Source organism: Engystomops pustulosus, chromosome 7 (assembly GCF_040894005.1).
Source record: "Engystomops pustulosus chromosome 7, aEngPut4.maternal, whole genome shotgun sequence".
NCBI lineage: Eukaryota > Metazoa > Chordata > Amphibia > Anura > Leptodactylidae > Engystomops > Engystomops pustulosus.
This window is the reverse complement of record NC_092417.1, coordinates 75,367,136-75,390,106: the sequence shown is the minus strand read 5'-3', so window position 1 is coordinate 75,390,106 and position 22,971 is coordinate 75,367,136. Positions and strand designations below refer to the sequence as shown.

The following is a 22,971-nucleotide window of genomic DNA, read 5'->3' as shown; positions in this document are numbered from 1 at the left end:
ACTACTCCTCTGATATTATAGAAGTAGTGAGCAGTACTACTCCTCTGATATAACAGTAGTAGTGAGCAGTATATTCCTCTGATATAAAAGTACTAGTTAGCAGTACTACTCCTCTTATATTACAGTACTAGTGAGCAATACTACTCTTATGATATTACAGTACTAGTGAGCAGTACTACTCCTCTGATATTACAGTACTAGTGAGCAGTACTACTCCTCTGATAATACAGTACTAGTGAGGAGTACTACTCCTCTGATAATACAGTAGGAGTCAGCAGTACTACTCTTCTGATGTTATATTACTATTGAGAAGTACTACTCCACTGATATTACCGTAGTAGTGAGCAGTACTGCGCCTTTGATATTACAGTAGTATAGCAGTACCACTCCTTTGAAAGTGCAGTAGTATTGAGCAGTACTACCCCTTTGATATTATAGTAGTAGTGAGAAGTACTACTCCTCTGATATTATAGTAGTAGTGAGTAGTACTACTCCTCTGATAGTATAGAAGTAGTGAGTAGTACTACTCCTCTGATATTATAGTAGCAGTGAGTGAGCAGTGCTACTCCTCTCATATTATAGTAGTAGTGAGTAGTACTACTCCTCTGATATTATAGTAGTAGTGAGTGAGCAGTACTCTCATATTATAGCAGTAGTGAGCAGTGCTACTCCTCTGATATTATAGTAGTAGTGAGCAGTACTACTTCTCTGATAGTACAGTAGTAGTGAGCAGTACTACTCTTCTGACATGATAGCAGTAGTGAGCAGTACTACTCCTCTGATATTATAGTAGTAGTGAGCAGTACTATTCCTCTCATATTATAGTAGTAGTGAGCAGTACTACTCCTCTTATATTATAGTAGTAGTGAGCAGTACTACTCCTCTGACATTATAGAAGTAGTGAGCAGTACTACTCCTATCATATTATAGTAGTAGTGAGCAGTACTACTCCTCTCATATTATAGTAGTAGTGAGCAGTACTACTCCTCTCATATTATAGTAGTAGTGAGCAGTACTTCTCCTCTCATATTACAGTAGTAGTGAGCAGTACTACTCCTCTCATATTATAGTAGTAGTGAGCAGTACTTCTCCTCTCATATTACAGTAGTAGTGAGCAGTACTTCTCCTCTCATATTACAGTAGTAGTGAGCAGTACTACTCCTCTCATATTACAGTAGTATTGAGCAGTACTACTCCTCTCATAATACAGTAGTAGTGAGCAGTACTACTCCTCTCATATTATAGAAGTAGTGAGCAGTACTACTCCTCTCATATTACAGTAGTAGTGAGCAGTACTACCCCTCTCATATTATAGTAGTAGTGAGCAGTACTACTCCTCTTATATTATAGTCGTAGTGAGCAGTACTACTCCTCTGATATTATAGAAGTAGTGAGCAGTACTACTCCTATCACATTATAGTAGTAGTGAGCAGTACTACTCCTCTCATATTATAGTAGTAGTGAGCAGTACTACTCCTCTCATATTATAGTAGTAGTGAGCAGTACTACTCCCCTCATATTATAGTAGTAGTGAGCAGTACTTCTCCTCTCATATTACAGTAGTAGTGAGCAGTACTACTCCTCTCATATTATAGTAGTAGTGAGCAGTACTTCTCCTCTCATATTACAGTAGTAGTGAGCAGTACTTCTCCTCTCATATTACAGTAGTAGTGAGCAGTACTACTCCTCTCATATTACAGTAGTAGTGAGCAGTACTTCTCCTCTCATATTACAGTAGTAGTGAGCAGTACTACTCCTCTCATATTATAGTAGTAGTGAACAGTACTTCTCCTCTCATATTACAGTAGTAGTGATCAGTACTTCTCCTCTCATATTACAGTAGTAGTGAGCAGTACTACTCCTCTCATATTACAGTAGTAGTGAGCAGTACTACTCCTCTCATATTACAGTAGTAGTGAGCAGTACTACCCCTCTCATATTATAGTAGTAGTGAGCAGTACTACCCCTCTCATATTATAGTAGTAGTGAGCAGTAGTACTCCTCTCACATTACAGTAGTAGAGAGCAGTACTTCTCCTCTGATATTATAGTAATAGTGAGCAGTACTACCCCTCTCATATTATAGTAGTAGTGAGTGAGCAGTACTACTCCTCTCATATTATAATAGTAGTGAGCAGTACTACTCCTCTCATATTATAGTAGTAGTGAGCAGTAGTACTCCTCTCACATTACAGTAGTAGTGAGCAGTACTACCCCTCTCATATTATAGTAGTAGTGAGCAGTAGTACTCCTCTCACATTACAGTAGTAGTGAGCAGTACTTCTCCTCTCATATTACAGTAGTAGTGAGCAGTACTACTCCTCTCATATTACAGTAGTAGTGAGCAGTACTACTCCTCTCATATTATAGAAGTAGTGAGCAGTACTACTCCTCTCATATTACAGTAGTAGTGAGCAGTACTACCCCTCTCATATTATAGTAGTAGTGAGCAGTACTACCCCTCTCATATTATAGTAGTAGTGAGCAGTAGTACTCCTCTCACATTACAGTAGTAGAGAGCAGTACTTCTCCTCTGATATTATAGTAATAGTGAGCAGTACTACCCCTCTCATATTATAGTAGTAGTGAGTGAGCAGTACTACTCCTCTCATATTATAATAGTAGTGAGCAGTACTACTCCTCTCATATTATAGTAGTAGTGAGCAGTAGTACTCCTCTCACATTACAGTAGTAGTGAGCAGTACTACCCCTCTCATATTATAGTAGTAGTGAGCAGTAGTACTCCTCTCACATTACAGTAGTAGTGAGCAGTACTTCTCCTCTGATATTATAGTAATAGTGAGCAGTACTACCCCTTTTATATTATAGTAGTAGTGAGTGAGCAGTACTACCCCTCTCATATTATAGTAGTAGTGAGTGAGCAGTACTACTCCTCTCATATTATAGTGGTAGTGAGCAGTGCTACTCCTCTGATATTATAGCAGTAGTGAGCAGTACTACTCCTCTCATATTACAATAGTAGTGATAGTAGTGAACAGTACTACTCCTCTCACAGCACAGTACAGGTGAGCCGTAACAGGACGATTTCTCTTTAAAAGGCGTTGCGTGGGCGTGTTACGGGGCGTGTCCTGGGCGTGCTGTTCCCGTAGTGTGTGGATGCCGGAGCGGCGGCGGCAGTGTGAGGCTGGAAGTGATCCGCACACAGGACCCTGAGCCGGCGGCGGCAGCGGCACAGGTCAGCTCCGGGGTCTTGTCTGTATGTGTATGAGGAGAGGGGGCGCTGCTCCTGGCGGGGTCATGTCTGCTGGAACTTGCCGAGTTCCGTGTGTGCGGTCAGGTGCGGGGCGCAGAGCCCTGACATATGAAGAAGAGCCGGGAGTGTGCTCCCCAAGTCTGGGCAGGTGTGGAGGAGGCTGGGGCGAGGTGCAGGGCAGGGCAGGGGCTCCCACTCTTTGCACTGATGTCATGGTATAGTAAGTGCGGTGACTTTGATGTGTTCTGTAGGTGACTGATAGACCCGCGCCTCCACCTCTTCTATCTGTCACTTCCAAGGGCCACAGATTCCACCAGCCACATCCATCCTCTCTACACAATTTTTCATGATTTTTTTTTTATACCTCAATTGTTTTTTAATTTGTTCATTGAAAAATGACATAATTTTTCCTTTTTTTAAAAAAAAAATAATTTGACACAAAAAAAATTTTTTTACAAATGAAAACAAATAAAAACCAAGGTCTTCCCTGCAAGATGTAGGGTTTTGTGTTGTGTGTGGCAGACTCGGGGTTTATTGTGTCAGAATATTTGGTAGGAAGCGTTCACCTACAGAAAGGTCGGTTTTGTAAACAGGGAGATGACGGCAATGGGGGGGGGGGGGATTTGGGGATGGACCGGCTGCCTAGCGTGAAATTAAACCGCCCTCCGTTTGTCTCCGGAATGATGGAAATATATTCTTCTATACAGACAGATTTTGTATATTTAGTCTTTTTTTTTTTTTTTTACCCCAAATTTCCTTATTCTCTCCTTATTTTCCATTATCCTGTGCGGTTGTGCTGGAGCTGAGGCATTGTGGGTCTTGGGCGCTCTCCGTGTCACCTATGTGTGTGTGTTGTGTGGATTTCGTTTGGACACAATTTATGGTGTCACCCTGTGCAGAGGATGCTGCTTGGGAAAGTTCTGCTTTGATGGAATAATTTGTGAATGTTGGGGAATTATCTCCACACTTGCTTTAGTTTGGATTTTCCCTGAGAGGACACCTGGGCTCAGGTCGCAGTTTGGGGACTATCTCTGCTCTCAGTCGCCTCTTATGGCACCCATGTTCTGGCAGCGCTGCCGTGTTTTTCATGTCGTCTTTGAAGCTGTTCGGGAGAAGTCAGAGTGAGTTGGATTGTAAAAAGGTGCAATTATGTGACTGATTGCTAGGACGGGCTCTGCCTATTTAGTTTCATTATCCATGAGACGCATTATGTGCCCCCCCATCACTGTGAAAGTGGACGGGAGAGTGTTTGCAGCAGGGGGAGGAGGTGGGGGGCTGTAATAGCGGTGCGATTAGACCCACAGCTGCAAAACTGAGATATCAGCGCTCCACAATTACACACATATTTACTGGGGGGGATTAGCACAGCCATTTTCGTCCTTTTATTTTTTGCTCTTTGTGTTCATTTTAACATAGTTTTTTTTTTTTTTGCTTTTATTTTATGCTAGTTCTCAGTCCCCCTCACTAAAGTCCCCAACTACCCCCCCCATCACTATATATGTACTTGATTGTGAACTGTGGGGGTGCAATGATTGTGAGTTCGTGCATGTTGCAGGGATGAACAGAGACTTGCGTTCCCCACCCCTATATGAGCTGTAATTTTAAACTCCCCCCGCCCCCCCATCCTTCTTCTCCTGGTGCAATGTACGGCGTGTTATGCTTTGCCGAAGTAGATCATCGAAGGGTGGGGGGCTGAGGTTGGGGGAGGAGAATAAAAGCGAACTGGGAAGAGAAAGAAGATGGGGATAAAATCGGAGCCCAACGCCATTTTTTTTTTCTTTTTCAAGCTTTGTTACTCGTGATTATATGTCGCAATCTTTAGGCAAAAAATGGAGGTTGTCTCTTTTATGGGGGGCTGTCATAGTGAGCCCTGCTGGAGACTGAAAAAGGCTCTGGGGTAGGAGTGAAATAGAGTGATAATGATTACGGGTAACCATCCATAACATATTGGCTACAGAGGCAAGCTGGCTCTCCTCACAGAATCTGGAGGATGGGAGATGTGTAGCCAGCCCCCCCCCCCCCCCCCACTTTGATGGTCACATACCCTCCCCTACCACATCTCGCTCCTACTGACCTTCTCCCCAACATAATTTCCAATAGAAAAAAAGATATCTTGAGGCTTAGGGTGCTCTTGGGCTCCTCTCTGTGGGGCGATCTTATTTAGCTCCAGAAGGGGGGGACTTGCATTGGCTATGCATTTGAATACACGAAAAGCTTGCGCAGTAGCGCAGAGAATTGTCATACCCAACGCGTGTTCAAGTACCACCCCCTTACCTCATCGCTTCACCCTTTTTTTTTTCTTTAAAATAATGTGAAATGTTCTATCGTTAACCTCTTAATTGCTGCTCTTCAGCGGAATACAGAATGTCTGCATATATAATTATGATTTGAGGAATCCATCTTTCGAAAAGCAGCTCTGAGTGCGATCTTTTTATTGATATTATTCATGCTCTTTATCTTTTCTTTTTTTTTTTTCTTTTTTCCTTATTTGTTTTTTGCTACATATATATATTTTTTTAAATTCTGTTTTTAAGCTTCAACCCCCCATCTGATGGAGGACTGTGGACGGGATGAAGACAGCGCTGATTGCTGTCTCTTCACTTCAGACAGTTGATGGGTTTACTGTAGGGTGTGTGGAGTGTTGGTGATTTGGATGGTTCTGGTGCCCTTGATGCTGTGGCATGCATAGCTGACACTCTGTTGTTGTCTGTGATGGGGTAATGGTGTGAGTGGTTGTAGATTGACACCTTCCTTCCTCATGTCAGATAGGTGCTGGAGTGTGTGCTGATGGTAGAGGCAATCATGCCCTGATTAGCTGAGCGATGAATGATTTTTGAAGAGAAATTCTGTCTATTTAAAATTCTGATTCTCTTTACCAGTCAGCAGAGCTCCTGTCTGTCAGTCGGCGGGCCGCATGGTGGTCAGTGTCTGGCACATTCCATTACTGCTTCTGCTACACCTTTTTCTTATCAAAAATTATGCAATGTATATATTACCTTTAATCTATGGTGTTCTTTACATGTATTACATGAGACTGCAATAAAATATATGTCTCCAGTAAATGTGTTAAATAGAACCACTCCCTGCGTTACATTCATTCCTGTGTTACATTCATTCTATGTATTACATAGGACCACTCCCTGCATGTATTGGAACCATCCAAGCTATTACATAGGAAAGCTACTCGTATATACTTTCAGATCAAATATATTTATTCTCTAGTACCAGCCCCTGCATATTTTCAGAAGATCAATTTTATTTGTATCTATTGTAGATACAGTGACTGTATTATATAGAATTGTTGCCTGTCTAGTTACAAGACCCAGTTTATTCCTTGCACATAAAATCAGAATACAAATGACATAGAATGTACAGAATTTTTCCTGTATATATTGTATGAATCCAATAGTCTATTAAATAATTTCTTACACATATTAGCAAGCAATGTTTATAATGTATATATGTGTGCGTGTATTATAGATTCTATCTATCATCTATCTTTTTTCATAAGATATTCAGGCATTTATATGGAATGCCAGGTATGTATATAAAATATTAGAATTTTTTTACTTCTCCACAATCTTTGGATATATATTTAATGGAAATGGTTGTAAACATGTGTAAGACATGAGGCTTACCAGGTCTCCAGCAATCCATTCCACTGCACATAAACTGCACAAAATTAGAATATTTGCTGTTCATAATGTTACATTGACATAAAGCAAAGTTCATTCAGCAGCAGGAAATAGTAAAAAGCAAGAAAAAAAACAAGATGCTTTTTAATTAAAACAAGTAAAATAATGAATAAAGATGCCTCATATAAGAAGGGATTTACCAATCTGCTTACACCAGAAATGTGTTTTAATTAGCATCCCTAAAAATTGCCTAAAATGTAGCTTTTATCAAGGGTTTCAGACCATATTTTGGCATTGAGGGTGCATTGACATGTGGTGATTTTGATGTGTTTTTTAAATGCATCCAAAACATAAGCGGGAGGAGCTTGTCCAAAACGAATAAGCATTCCCACTTAAATGCATGCACCACATGTCTTGCCATGTAAGTAATGCAAAACATGTTGCTCCTTCCAAAACACATGCGCTTCAGTGGAAACGCATATACGTTTTGGCCAAGCTCCTCTCACTCGCCTTTTGGATGCATTTAAAAATGCATCCAAAATGTCATGTATGAACGCACCCTATCTAGTACAAAGGGCATGGGGTGCAGTGTAGGGGGTAAGGCTTAACGGCAAAAGGGACAAACCAACAAATAGAAGGTGCAATGAGGGGTAAAATGAGTTATCATTCAGCATAAATGATGCAGGCACAATTAATAAATCTGTCCCATAATGTAATAATATATATGTGTGTAATTCTTCCCATTCATTTTCAAGTAAAGAAATGACCTGTTTGTTATTGGAGAGTGTGACTGTAGTGAAAAGAAGTTGCCATGGATGTTGTGGTGTCAGTGTTCTTTCTTTATTATCTCATCTGTCACGGCTCTGTACACCTGTAGCTTCCTTATATAGTCTATATGTACTTAGAAAAGCAGTATGCTGCTTTGTACATGTGTATAATCTAGAGCTGAATGTGTAGGGACACATTCTATAGTGTAATAAATTGTACACTGACTTGTTTGTAGCAGGTGATATTATTCTGAAGAGGTGCCCAATAACCTAGTGCTAACTGTGTGGACTGTGACCCAAGTGTAGCTTTCTGGTTCTTCTTAGTATCTTGGAGCTATGTTTGGAATGCAGTATTTAGGGAGGCTTCCGCCTCCACTGTGACTCATTGCATCTGTTTTTATCGCCATATACAAAATATTAGTCAGATTATTAGTGTGTGACAATTGCAGGACTACCTTCATGCTTTTGTCTTGGAGGAGTTTGGAAAGTCAAAAACTCAACACTAATGTTGCAGAGGCTGATGCCCTTTTCATGAGAACAGCAGGTTGTATGTGAGGGAGCTGTGTAAAGAGGACATTGTCACCAGATTTTAACCCACTAGACAACCAGCAACCTCAGTTAGGGTATAAAATATCCTTTCTAAAATTCCCTCTCGCCTATTTATTTGGCTATTAAAAAATATCACACAGAAGTCATAAACTAATAAGCTGAGAAGAGTGACTTTTTTTTCTGGAGATCAGTCACATTTGGAGACTGGGAAGCTTGTGGTTCTGTGAGCTACAGAACTGTAGATTCAGGCAGATGGAGAGAGAGAGAGAGAGAGAGAGAGAGACTCCATTTGGAATGTAAGCTCTTGTGAGCAGGACCCTCACTCCTATTGTTCCATATGACTGTTTGTACTCTGTAATGTAATGTTATATATTTGTATATGTATGTGTCCCCTATGATTTGTAAAGCGCTACAGAATTTGATGGCACTATATAAATAAAGATTATTATTATAATGTGATCTGTAGATAAAGATCCAGTTCCTGCCCTTGTCTTTATCTACATTTATCTCCAGTTCTATAGATCAGATCACAGAACCATAAGCCTGATGTGAGTTGAGACTCTTATCTTTAATATCATACAAGTTCTTGGTTTAATAGGGCCCAAGATGTGGGCAACTGAAGTGAGGCTCCCCTTTCAGCCTCTCAGTGTGACTCCTCTCTAGTTCTCTTCATCTCTTCTCACCTCATTTACAAATTACTGTTACAAAATGATATTTTTTATAGAACATGGGATTTAACATGAGAAGGAGTTCTGGTTAGGAGTTTTCATACCCTGCCTGGGGGGCTGGTGGTATAGTGGGGGACATTGCCCCTTTAAGGTAGGATTGCATGTTGTGGCAGACCACTGGGGTCAGTGATTACATTTACTCCTGAACTCTTAAGTACATATATAAGAAGCTGTATGTCTCTTGATTGATTCAGGACCTTGAACAGCTCCTACTGATTCCCAGATACAAGTATGGTAAACTGTATTTGACTATTGCACCAGACTACTGCTGAAGATGTTATGTAATATAACAGACCTGGGCACAGTCTGTTATACGACCTGCATCCTTGACTCTGTGTTGCCTTGCTCTATTCATCTCTTTCCCACGTCTGAGGCCTGACAGAGGCCACCACGCCGGCTCTGTCCCACTGCTATAGACTAGTTGGAGTGTAGGTAATTGCTGTAGATGTGTAATCAATATGTCCGGCGCTCCCCTAGAGGCCCTTGATTTTACCTGCTGTTAATGAATATGTGGATTTTCTAATGTGTCTTTTCCAGCCCAGGTACAATTCTTAGGAAGGAATCCTCTGATATTCGCCATTGCAGGAGTTGAGGGGCAATTAGAAGTTTTATTGTAAATCCCAAGCTACCAGCCTGACTGGCAGCGTGATTGCCTTACTGTATTCAGATGGGAGATTCCCAGGGAAAGCTACCAGAAGGTATAAGAGTTGGCTAATGAGCTTACATTCTAGCTGCAGTTTTAGACTAGAAATAGTTAATATGCAGAGGGTCAGTGGCTGGGACGCTCTTTGCTAGGGAGTGATCTAGTGCCTGATCTATTATATAGGCTGATGTTAATAGGAACTGTCATTTCTGCTGTGGCGGAGCATTGCATTATGGGAAACTCACCCTCAAGCACCCATTATTCTAGCGCTGACCACAACATGCAGGCCTCGTACACATCCCTGTGCACAGTGTACTTCTGCCACCTTCATCTCGCACCTTTTCCTGTGCTCTGCCATTCCAGCATTGGCCTGAACATTGTTATTTTCCTCCCAGTCATACACCCTATTTTCTTCTATTCCCATTCCATACTGTACACTTTGTTTTCCCACTCATACAACCAAGCGTTCTCCGTTCCACTACATAGTTATGTAGGGGTCCATCAGGTTTTTTTGTATGTAAAACCTCCCACAAGATTAAAAGAAAAGTAAAAAGCCACAAATTTTCTTCCTGTGCCCTGCTAGCAATTGGAAAGATCCTACATGAATGCTAGTAACCCTGTACACAGTGTAATTCCTATGGGAGAATGTTCCATCATTTTACAGTTCAGGCAGTGACATTGTACAACATTGTGAAGAAATTGCTCTTTAACTGTATGAGTGGCTCTGCATACTTTTCTGGGTCCACCAGATGAATAATTTATGATATTGGTTTTATAGGGACCTTTGACAGTTTTTATGCCTTCTCTTTTGTAGGGTAAATGCTTAGTTTCTATAATCTTTCTTCAGAACATGAGCTTGCACACCTTTCTTTGTACTCTTATTTCTATTTTAGTAAACTAGTGCCCATATCAGGACTTCTTGAGCAGACAGGCATTGCACGTTATTATATACAATTGCAACACAAACCTCTTTTATTGACTCGGTCAACAATTTTGTGTAAAGGCTAAGTTCACACTACTTTGTGTTCATTTTTCTAATGGAAAAAATGACAGTGGCTGCAGTTCTTTTTCTCCTTAAAAAAAACATATACAGTACATAACAAGTACTTGCCTTACTGAACATAACAGATCACATAAAATTTACATTGATGTCAACGGGATTTTTAACTGATATGTTAAACCTCTTTTCTCTCCGCTGACTTTAGAGTCTGCAGCAACGATCGATCGCATGTGTTTCTTTGGAAACTCATATGTGATCAGACCGAGGCCTGCCCCCTGTGCGCAAGTGTTGCGTAATGAGTGGACTGCTAGAAAAATGTGTGACCGCAGCCTTAGGGTGAAGACACACATGGCGTTTTTGGGCCGTTTTTACTAAGTGCGTTTTCAGATCGTTAAAAACGCATGCGTTTTTTGTCCATTTTTCCGAAATTGCGCAACGAAAAACGGACAAAAACGCATGCGTTTTCAAAAAACGCATGCGTTTTTAAAAAACGGATGCGTTTTTTAACGCATGCGTTTTTAACGATCTGAAAACGCACTTAGTAAAAACGACCCAAAAACGGCCCAAAAACGCCATGTGTGTCTTCACCCTTACAGGGGAAAACTTGTAAACTTAAGTAAAATTAGACAAAAAAAGTGAAAATGTCCCCCAGAGGTCTTTTATACTATAAAAAACACTGACATAGTCGCCTGTTTGCCGGAGACATACATATTATATCAAAACGACTGAAACAAAATAGGGAATTCATTAATGATGTTAATTTGAACATTTAAAAAAAAAAAAAATACTATAAATTACAAAAAAAAATTCTTTTTTTCACTTGTAACCCCAAATAAAAAAAAGTAAAACTTTTATTACATTTTAACTAGCTCTATGGGGCTCATTTACTAAGGGTCCGAACACCGAATATTGCCGTTTTGCGCCGAATTGCCCCGGGATTTTGGTGCATCGGCGCCAACTTGAACGCGACAGAAATCGGACATCCCACAGATTCAGACAAAACGCCGAATTTAAAAAAGGATTTGTGTCACAAGATCAAGCACTCGCATGTACCGGGAGAAGAAGCAGGTGAACTCTGGCGGACCTCGGCGCAGCAGCAACACATGGAGGAACTTGGACGCACAAACTTAGTTAATCGCGACAGACCCAAATCCTCGTCGAACAACGCACTGCGGGATCGCGAAGGGACCGGGTAAGTAAATCTGCCCCTATGTGTCAAAAAAAAAAAAAAATGCAAAAAATTTTAAGGTAGCATGCAAAAAAAAGTTATGACCTTTAAACCACCACTTACGAATATTCATGAAAAATGCACTACTCCTTTTCAGGCTGCGTCATTAAGGAGTCAATGGAGGTTTGAACGGTAGTGTGAACTTGGCCTTTACACAGAATTGTTGAGTGAGCCCAAAAAAGAAAAAGGTGTGAAAGGTTATTTACCCAATAGAAGAGAAGGCATAAAACTGTCAATGGTCCCTATAAAACCAATATCATTAATTATTCATCTTGTGGACCTAGCCTAACTAGCATATTTTTTTTTTTTTTCTAAAAAAATCTATAGCCATACACTTCTCAACATTAAACCCTGTCTTATTCTTTCTTGGAAAGTTTATCCATTGTCAGGAATAAGACTTCCTTAACGGTGTCTATAAAACTGGAGCAGCTTTAGGTCATCTGCCAATATAAAGAAAGTACTAAGATTCTTGCCTTCTGCATGATTAAGATGTTAATGTCCCCAATACTGAGCACTGGGATCCACCACCTATATGTTGGAACAGGTAAAGAATACTCTTGGATTACAGTCTTGACAGTTTTGGATCCACCCACATAATTTTTTCTTTGTAAACCAATGGACCATAAATATTGCTATAACTGCAAACTCTAAAGTTAACTATAAAGTTAAAGTGCTCATTCAATCTGTCATTTTTGACATTGGTTGCTATTTTTTTGCAGATAGCATACTGACCCATTGATTACTATGGGTCTGTTCACATGACCATTTTTCTTCACTGATGTGCAGACTGTGAATTGCAAACACAAACCTCCATATAAGTCAATGGATCCTCACAAAAAATGAGGGCACATGGAAGACATCTGTATGCAGTTAGTTTTTATCAAATATTGCTAGGTAACCTACTGGGCAGGGCAGAAAATACATTAGAAGAACTCTGTTCTTTTGTGGATGTGAAAATTACATACGGATGTGAAAAAAATGGATGTGGATACAATACGGACTGCAAAGGGATATCACACATCCAAATGGACACCTCCATCTAAATGAGCCGAAATGCTATATACAGGCGGTCCCCTACTTAAGAACACCTGACTTACAGACGACCCCTAGTTACAAACGGACCTCTGGATTTTGGTAATTTACTGTAATTTAGTCCTAGGCTACAATGATCAGCTGTAACAGTAAAATACATGTGTGACAGACACCCAAAAAATTTTAGCTGGGTTTACAATTATAAAGTATACAGTTCCGACTTACATACAAATTTAACTTAAGAACAAACCTACAGACCCTATCTTGCATGTAACCCGGGGACTGCCTGTATCCCCTTCCTAAAGAATGTTGTGTAATTAAAACGTGCTTGACGTGGTTTACAGCCACAGACCGGCCATGCCATGGTCACCTGGTTCCTATGGTATGACTGAGTTTTTTTTTTTTTTTTTTTTTAATTTTCATCTTGGGACTGCAGAACGTTTGTCAATTCAAACAGGTTTACATTATAATTTATATATAATAAAGGGCATTTATTAATTTGGGTGCAGAATGGTGCTGGAAGCGTACTATAATTTTCAGTGTGATTTAAGTTTGTGGTGCAATTGATTAATGATTTGCCGCACAAACCAAAAGATTAGGAGCTGTCTCCACATTCATGTAGGTGAAATAGTAATCCCTAGACTTGCTTTTAGCTGCTTTGTTTGTGCCACAAATTGCGCCACAAAACTAGTCAGAAAAATAGAAGCACCATAAAAGTGTATGATTCACAAGATAACAAATGCCCCCCTAGGGGTTAGGTAAGAGAACACTCAAGTTATTATTGTATAGCATTTAGAGTCCGCATTGCTATGCACAGACTTGAATGTGATACCTGGAAGCGTCTAGTTGCATTACGGTCTTCAGACAATGTAGTAATAATTAATGAGACGAGTTAGTAGAGAAATTTTCAATTTATTATGTTACAACATAGTGAATAGTGCTATTTGTACTGCATTTACAGTAAAGTTTTAACTATTAACCCTGCAGGTTACACTATAAAAGTGTATACGATATACCATTTTTTTTATTCTTGGAAGTGTCTAAGTATTTACATATACAGTTATCACTAAAGAGTATGATGAAAAAGCAGTTCACTCTGCATGTGGCATATTGTATAGCAGGGCGATCTGCGCAGATCTATAGTTTTGTAAAATCATTCTAACTTATATCGCTCTGTTCCTTTTGCTTTATTAAAATAAGTTATGCTAATACGCACACATGCCAAAAGCACACTCATTTGGCATACAGGGATTCATAAATGTATATAGGCATTTTCAGCATGCATTGGGGCACATTTACTAAAAACTGCACTATGTGTAGTGTGCAGAGGACACCAGATTTAGGATTTCTTGCACCGATACTTCATGAATCTGCACCCCTTGTACTGCTCCGACAGAATGCACCACTTAACATGGGCCGTGCAACACAATTCTGTTGGACTTTGCATGATAAATCTGGCGCACGGTCTGACACTGTAGCGAAACACCCTTTCAGTGCTGAAATTTTGTGCATCAATGCCACAAAACGTTGTGCGCGACACATATGTGGCACAGACACTTCTTAAATGCATGTGCAAGCAGTTTGCAACTAAAAGCAAATTCCGACAGAAAACTGGTGCACGGAACTTGGTAAATGTGCCCCACTATATATGTTGGAGGATCTCAAACATTTAGTTAATGTAACTTGAAATGCAGTTTGTTGCAAATTGTCACAGGCCATGTATTAATACAATTCAGAATTTGTAGTTCGGCTTAACCCCTTAACGACCTGGCCTTTTTTAGTTTTTTCACTTTCATTTTTCACTCGCCACCTTCAAAAATCTATAACTTTTTTAATTTTTCCACATAAAGAGCTGTGTGATGGCTTATTTTCTGCATAACAAATTGCACTTCATAGTGATGGTATTTAATATTCCATGGCGTGTACTGGGAAGCGGGAAAAAAATTCCAAATGCAGTGAAAATGGTGAAAAAACACATTTGCGACGATTTCTTGTGGGCTTGGATTTCTACTTTATTCATTGGGTCGGTCTGATCACGTGGATACCAAATTTGTATAGGTTTTATAATGTTTTCATACATTTAAAAAAATTAAAACCTCCTGTACAAAATTTTTATTTTGCTAACTTCTGGCGCCAATAACTTTGGTGTACGGAGCTGTGGGTGGTGTCATTTTTTGCGATTAATAATTGCGATATAATTTTTGGGACTGTGCGACCTTTTGGTCACTTTTTATGATTTTTTTTAAAATATTTTTCAAAATGGCAAAAAAATGCCATTTTCGACTTTGGACGCTATTTCCCGTTACAGGGTTAAACGCAGTAAAAAAAATTATATTTTGATCGGACATTTTCAAACCTACCATTTCAGATCGTCGGTGTAAGCTGTAAACACCGAGCACCAGCTCAGGGTGAGCTGGTGCCGGTGCTTAGTTTCGTTAGTGTTATAAAACGTGGTATCGCGGTTTTAACACTTTTTAAACTTTATAGCAGAAACTGCTTCGGCGCTTCGTGCGCGCGCCTACATAGGAAATGCCGCAGGCATTGCGCACGCACGGTCGCGTGCAGCGCCGAAGCGGCTTCTGCTATAAAGTTTAAAAAGTGTTAAAACCGCGATACCGCGGTTTATAACACTAACGAAACTAAGCACCGGCACCAGCTCACCCTGAGCTGGTGCTCGGTGTTTACAGCTTACACCGACGATCTGAAATGGTAGGTTTCCTTTAACCCCTAGGGGACTCAGCCTATTTTGGCCTAAAGGACGCGGCCCCATTTTTCAAATCTGCCCTGTGTCACTATAAGTGGTTATAGCTTTGGAACGCTATGAGATATCCAGGGGATTTTGATATTGTTTTCTCGTGACACATTGTACTTCAAATTAGTTTAAAAATTTGGATGAAATCTTTTGCGTTTAGTTATGAAAAAAAACAAAATTTGGCAAAAATTTTGAAAAATTCTTTATTTTCAACGTTCTAAATTCTCTACTTTTGATGCAGATAGTCATAGCACCCAAATAAATTCATAACTTACATTTCCCAAATGTCTGCTTTATGTTGGCATGGTTTTTTAAGATTACACATATTTTACTAGAATGTTATGAGGCTCAGAATTTGGGTGCCATTTTTCACATTTTTTGTAAAATCGCCAAAACCCGTACTTAGATGGACCTGCTCAACTTCTAATTGACACTGAGAGGCCTAAATAATAGCTAGACTCATAAATTACCCCATTTTGGAAACTACACCCCTCAACGTATGAAAAACTACTTTTAAGAAGTTTGTTAACCCTTTACGTGTTTTATAGGGGTTAAAACAAAATGAAGGTGCAGTTTGCAAATTGTAATATTTTTTCACAATACACTCATTTTGGGTGGAAAATTAAACATTTAAAATGGATTAAATGAAAAAAGGCTCCACAAAGTTTGATATCCAATTTCTCCCGAGTACACGGATACCCCATATGTGGTGGTAACCTGCTGTATGGGCGCACGGCCGGGCATAGAAGGGAAGGAGGCGCCATCCAGATCAGATTTGCTATGTCACATTGTACAGGCTATAATTTTTTTCTTTTTTTTTTATTGAGGATCTATAGGGGCTTATTTCTTTTGCCACATGAGATGCACTTTTCTAATACATAATTTTGGAGCCTCTATAGCTAATTGGTGAGATTTAATTAACTCTTTGTTGGTGGAGGAAATGAAAATCATCAATTTTTAGGAAAATTTTTATGTGTTTTTTTTTTTTTTTGGCCGTTAACCATACCATAAAAATAGTATATTATTTTTATTCTATGGGTCGCCACGATTATGAAAATACTTCATTTATATATATTTTTAATTTTTTACCATTTTTACTGAATAAAACGTAATTTGGCAAAATTGTTGTTAATTTTAGCATCACCGTCTTTCATATGTATAACTTTTTTATTTTTCACCTCACAAATCTGTTTACGGGCTTATTTTATGCGAGAATGATTGCTCTTTTTAGTGGTCTTATTTTAGATTGCGTAACTTTTTAAAATCACTTTTTTTAGAGCATTTTTAAAGGGCATTAATAAAAAATCATCTTTTTCAGAGTTTTTTTAGGTTGTTTTTTACGGGGTTCACTTTGCGGATCTAATATCGATTCTGTTTTATTATACAGATTGTTACGGACGCAGGGATACCAAATATGTGGGGATTTTGTGTATTTTATTCAATTGTACTGAATAAAAACTAATTTGGAGAAAATCTTATTCATTTTTTATATGCATAACTTTTTTATTTTTTGGCTGACAAATCTTGTTAGGGGCTTATTTTTTGCGAGAACAGTTGTTCTTTTTAGTGGGCTTATTTTAGAGTGCATAAAAGTTTTTAAATCACTTTTTAGAGCATTTTTCATAGGGTATTAATTAAAAATTATCTTTTTTCGGAACGTTTTTTGCGTTTTTTTCCTCCGGCGTTTACCGTGCGGGTCCAGTAACAATTCTGTTTTATTATGCAGATTGTTACGGACGCGGCAATACCAAATATGCGGGGTTTTTTTGTGTTTTTATGTTTTTTATACTTTATTATGTTTTTTTATGGGAAAGTGACATTTTAGGGGCTTATATTTTATGTATTTATTTTTTATTTATTATGTGTAGTGTTAACTGTTTTTGCATTTTTTTACTTGAACTTAAACCAGTGATGCTCTGATCACAGCAGGAACACCCTTACACGCCGCGGTCATGTTTGACCGCGGCGTGTAAGGGGTTAACACCCGCGATCGGAGCCGGCTCCGATCGCGGGTGTTAGCGCAGGCTGTCAGCTGTACTAGACAGCTGACAGCCGCTGCTTCTGGTACCGTCTCCGTTTGTGAGCCGGTGCCAGAAGCAGGACGTTATAGAACGTCCCCGTGCGCTAAGCATCTAGCCCCGGGGACGTACTATAACGTCCTGGTGCGCCTAGGGGTTAAGGATTTTTACTGTTTATTTATATTTATATCAGTTGTAGGGAGAGGGGGGTGATTTGAATTTTTAGGTTTTATTATTATAATTTTTTTTTAACTTTTTTTTTTTTACTTTTACTATTTTTCAGACTCCCTATCGTACTCAAACCCTAGGTAGTCTGATTCATCCTATCATATACTGCCATACTACAGTATGGCAGTGTATGTGGATTTTACTCCCCATTCATTACAATGTGCAATTAGCACATTGTAATGAATGGCTTAAAATGAAGTAGCCTCGGGTATTCGTAACACCCGAGGCTATCATGGCGACGGATCGCCGCTCCCCGTGACGTCATCGGGGAGCGACGATCCGCGGCAAGATGGCGGCGCCCAAGATGGCGGCGCCCATGCCGCTGGCACCGATCGCGGGTGTTACCGGTAAGCCTTTGCTGCAATATGCAGCAAAGACTTGCCTCTCCATGGACCCGGCGGGAAGGGGTTAAAGATGGTTATCAGAGCGTTTGCAAAGAAGAACAGTAAGACAATGGGGGACATATATTATTTAATTGTTGTGGATCATTTATAATGCGTTTCCGCCAGAAAGAACAGATGTTTCCGACTATCACGACTTCTCCGTCTTTTTTTGGTGCAAGTGGGGGTGGCCTAACTTTTCCATATTATCCGTCACTTTTATGTGTGTTTTGTCAGCATTTTTAGGTGCAAATTTGGCGCACAGACCAGGAAAAAAGGCCAGATGGCAAAATTAAGGCGTAGTCCATGTAAGATTTTGGTGCACATCTCATTGATGTATTTTTATGGCGCGCGACTGATTATTACCGTCTATCCATTATTTAGTTATAGCCAAAGTCTGTGCTTTCGAGAGACTGATCTCTGATGCCGACAGCCGTGCTTGCGCCAGAATTAGTAAATCCCCCCCCCAATGAGAGAACCTGCACATACATACCAAATGTAAAGGTAAATTCTGCCAAAATGCTACTGTGAATGTTTGCAGATTTTTTTCAGATTATCTCCTATCCAAGTTTTTGAGTTTTTGCACACAATTTTATGTGTAAAACCACTATGGACAATGAATATGTGCCTGAAACCCTTTTTTTCTTATTGTGTATTTCGGTTGCAGACATATTCTGACCTTATACAATCGCTCCTTTCTTCTGACTGCTTGGAAAATGCCCACAGAAGTGACCATTAGAAAATAAACAATTTGTGGGCAAAAATAGGTTTTAGGGATTTCACATAGAAATTCTTAAAATGTTCCCTTGGTGCTCTCTATATAAAGTAAAAGAACTTTATCATGCAGTTTTCATGCTGGCCACTAGGTTTAGTAATAGGGCTACTTTTTGGTAATTTTGTAGAGTTTTCTGTGCAGCATTGCCCTCATTTATAATGAAGACAAAAAGGAGTGCAGTAGACGATGTTACCTCTATAGAAAACATCATGATTGCCTGCCTACATTATTGGCTAAAGATGATTTTGCATGTATTTGTACAGAGAATGCCTATTAAACACTCTAAAGATATAAATAAGTCGGCTCCCGACCGTTGCTACCGAAGGCTTAGAAATGATGACTAAATGCTGTTTCTAGAGCTCAGACAAGATGGCAGCACAAATAATCAAGGAAAGAAAATGGAAAAATATAGGGGGATAGGGGGATAAATATCAGATTTCAGGAATCTTGACTATGGACCTCACACAATTGGCAGGGGATCACAACTTCCTAGTATCTGTTTACATGGGTTTTTGCCTGTCCTGTTAACTTACTTGAAGACCCTTAGAAGTCATTGGAGCACAGGATGGAGCTCTGTCCTGTGCTCCATTGACTAACGGAATGGCATACAGGGCAGCAGAAACGCAGAAGCTATGGAGCTGAAATTGAGATTAATGAAACAACCACTTTCAGCCAGTTCCAGTAATGGTAAAGAGAGCAGCTCTGTCCCCTATAGACTATTGTGTCAAGTTACAATGTGACGGATCAGTTTCCATCAGCAATGTAGGTAACCTGAGATACACTCAAAGTCCAAACTGCTAACATTTGGAGACATTTTGGAAAGGATATCAGGGAATGTATTTTGTGTAATTCCCCAATAAAATGTTATTGGCTAAATAAGCAGTAGCATTAATAAACATAAGGCAAGAATCTCATAAACTGGCTGTAGACTTCCCCATGGTACATTACACGCAGCCATACATGGGGTGTCAGAAGGACCTTCTGGAAACCATTTAATGTGTCCGGTACACAAGGTGGTGCCAAGACACAGTTAAATGTTCATGACTTATATTGTATCAATAATGGGGACAAATGGGAGTGTTTGGTCTAAGCATTTTATTTTCTAAAACAATGAAATGTGTCTTGGGGGTCCTCCACTTCAGATGTGACCTTTTATATTGCCCATAACGCTGATCCTGCAGAGACATATTAGACAATAAGCTTGTAGGCTCTGTTTATCTGAACCGCCTTTTTTGCATTATTGTTTGATATAAGTGACATTGCTTTGGGCGTGTATGCCTCTACAGTGAAGGGGGGGGGGGGGGTGTTTGTAAACCTACTTAACACCATATTTCTCCTTTTCTTTCCCCTAGATGTGAATGAAGATTGATTACACTTTGAAGTCCTACAACAGTTGTTCTGCACAACTTTCTGCTTTTGAGCAGTTGTGAGAGAAGACTGTTTTACTGAAGAAGTCTGGATACCTGTGCTGTCTTCTGAAGAATCTGGATTTTTCTTATATTTGTTCTTTTTCCCCACAACTTTTTTCTCCTCCAATTCCTCCTCTGTCCTCTCCATCATCATGTCCTCTGGCCTTTGCTCTCTCAGCCTCACTCTTCATTTAAGTTTTCTCCTAGGCTCAGTTTTAGGCATGAGCTTAGGACTGGAGTTCATGGGACTTCCCAACCAGTGGGCGCGCTACCTGCGTTGGGATGCCAGTACCCGCAGTGACCTCAGCTTTCAGCTCAGGACAAATGTTTCCACCGGCCTTCTGCTCTACTTTGATGATGGTGGCATCTGTGACTTCCTCTGCCTCTCTCTGGCAGATGGCAGAGTTCAGTTGCACTTCAGTATCGATTGTGCCGAAACCACAGTTCTAAGTGATAAGAAGGTGAACGATGGCGGCTGGCACTTTCTAATGGTCAGTCGAAACAGGCTGAGGACCACAATGGTTTTAGATGGGGAGGCTATACCTGCAGAAGTCCGACCACAGAGGCAAAGCATGAATATTGTTAGTGACCTCTTTGTAGGTGGCGTGCCAGGGGATATACGCTCCGATGCTCTGACCCACAATACCGTCAGAGACATACCCATGTTCTCTGGATATTTACAGGACCTAAAGTATGGCAACTCTGAGCCAAGGCTTCTTGGGAGTCAATCGGTCCGGTTAGATCTGGAGGGGCTGTGTACTGATAATCCTTGCGAGAATGGAGGAGCTTGTCTGCTGCTTGATGGAGAGCCGACCTGTGACTGTACAGCAACTGGCTATGTGGGCAAATTCTGTTCTGAAGGTAAGCAGTAATGAGGCTTTCTAGAAATTAATGATGAGTACATAACCAACTACTCATGACAATAAAATAGATGTAATGATAACATTTTATTAGACTGTGTTCACAATGAGAGACTTAATAGGGGTTTTGCCCAGAAAACCCACAGCAAACTCCCTGCTCCTTTCGTTTTTATGTAGAATTAAGTCAGAGTATTGTAGGTAAACATTGGCTGGTGTTTGGGATTTGCTTGTACAGCCTCAATGTTGTGTTTCAGAGATACCAGCGAGCAGCCTGTGAATGACAGGAGTGTCCAGGGATTGTCTTACATGGACTGATACAGTCTGCATTCTTATTTACTGAGGTTTTAGACACTTGCAACAGCAAAGATAATCGCACACAATCTGCCCAGGGAGGTTGTGACATTTCCCTCTTAGATACTTAACAGGGAATAGTGAGATTGAGCAGATCTTGGGTTTATAAAAAAAATGAAAAGGCTTTAATATTCTCCTTTATGTAAACCGCATCCATACTATATCTTTATCTAGTAATTCCATCATTGTGTGCACTGTTTTTTTTTTGGGTCACTGTGTGTATTGAAGTCGTCTTTGTCTATGTACTAATTATTTATTGTAAATGATGTATATTCCATTTTGTTTATAATTCTGCTCATAACTTTTCTTAGGGGAATTTTACACATTAGTTCCTGTATAAAAGCATTTCTGGAAATCGAACATTTTTGAGCAGTGTTAGCGCTATCTGATGTGAAATCTTTTTTTTTTTTTTGCGGATGTGACAAAAAAACAGTCATGAAACAAATCAGATACAAAATGAATCCTTTTTTTAAGACACACAGCAGACATGTCTTTGTGAATAAGCCCTCACTCTTTTTCATTGGTGTAGAAAGAACACAATGGCACACATTTATTAAAGAGCTTGCGCCAGTTTTCTTTCTGACTTTGGACTTTGCAAACTGCTTGCACATGTATTTAAGTGTCTGCACCGTGTCTGACTAGACAGAACAATGTGAACCTAAAGGGGTGTGTTAGTGCTTAGTCAGATTTTACGCAACTGACGTGCACCACATTCTTCAGCGTGAACAAATTTTTTTGCCGTAGCAGTGCAGAGGGCACCAGATTAATGAAGACCATGCGCCAGTTTTGATTAATCTGGTGCACTTTGCACACTCCACAGGCAAACTGGAAGTGCAAACTGCACTAAGTGCGGTTTGCCTGTGGAGTTTGCAGTGTGCTAGATTCATGAAAACTGCTGCATGTCCTTCATGAATCAGGTGCCCCCTGCACTGCTCTGGAAGTGTGCACCAACTTTTTTGGGGGGCACCTTTAACATAGAGCATGCAACACAAGTCTGTCGAGTAGCGGTAATAAATATGGCGCACTGTCTGATTCTGCACCGGATCGACCTGGTGAATAGGCTTTAATAAATGTGGAACTATGTATGGTAGACTTTCTCTGCTTTCACTAGCTTCAAATAATGGCTCCATGGTTTGTTGCTTGCGGGCTGTGTGTGATTGGCTGTTGACCACAGAAAAGACATTTCCAGTGCAAACAGGAAAGAATAGCTCCTGCTCTGTGGCTTGGACAGGCATCTTGCACATGGATCTGTATAAACAGCCATGTGCATGAGGCCAGAAATAAATAGGGGAGATTTATCAATCTGTCTGCGCCAAAATTTGTATAAAATGTCTTGTGCCACATTTATTAAACGTTTTAGATCATTTTCAATCCGAAAGGGGGGACACTTTTTTTGAAAAAGG

The 22,971-nt window shown here is 40.0% G+C and overlaps 1 protein-coding gene across 16 annotated transcripts in view; it reads left to right on the top strand.

The window, feature by feature from the left end:
* The first annotated feature begins 3,084 nt into the window (after positions 1 to 3,084).
* The window catches only part of NRXN3 (neurexin 3), a 311,716-nt gene continuing 291,829 nt past the window's right edge, over positions 3,085 to 22,971 (top strand). For 15 of the 16 annotated variants that reach the window (XR_011848911.1, XR_011848910.1, XM_072116760.1 and 12 more), the window contains exons 1-2: positions 3,085 to 3,195; positions 20,301 to 21,218. Coding sequence is in view for 14 of the 16 variants with exons in the window: in XM_072116760.1 (XP_071972861.1) it covers positions 20,510 to 21,218 (709 nt within the window). In the remaining 2 variants the exon portion in view is untranslated. Of the gene's footprint in view, positions 3,196 to 4,099; positions 4,335 to 20,300; positions 21,219 to 22,971 lie in introns of those variants that run through there. The other variant, XM_072116753.1, reaches the window with a different exon arrangement.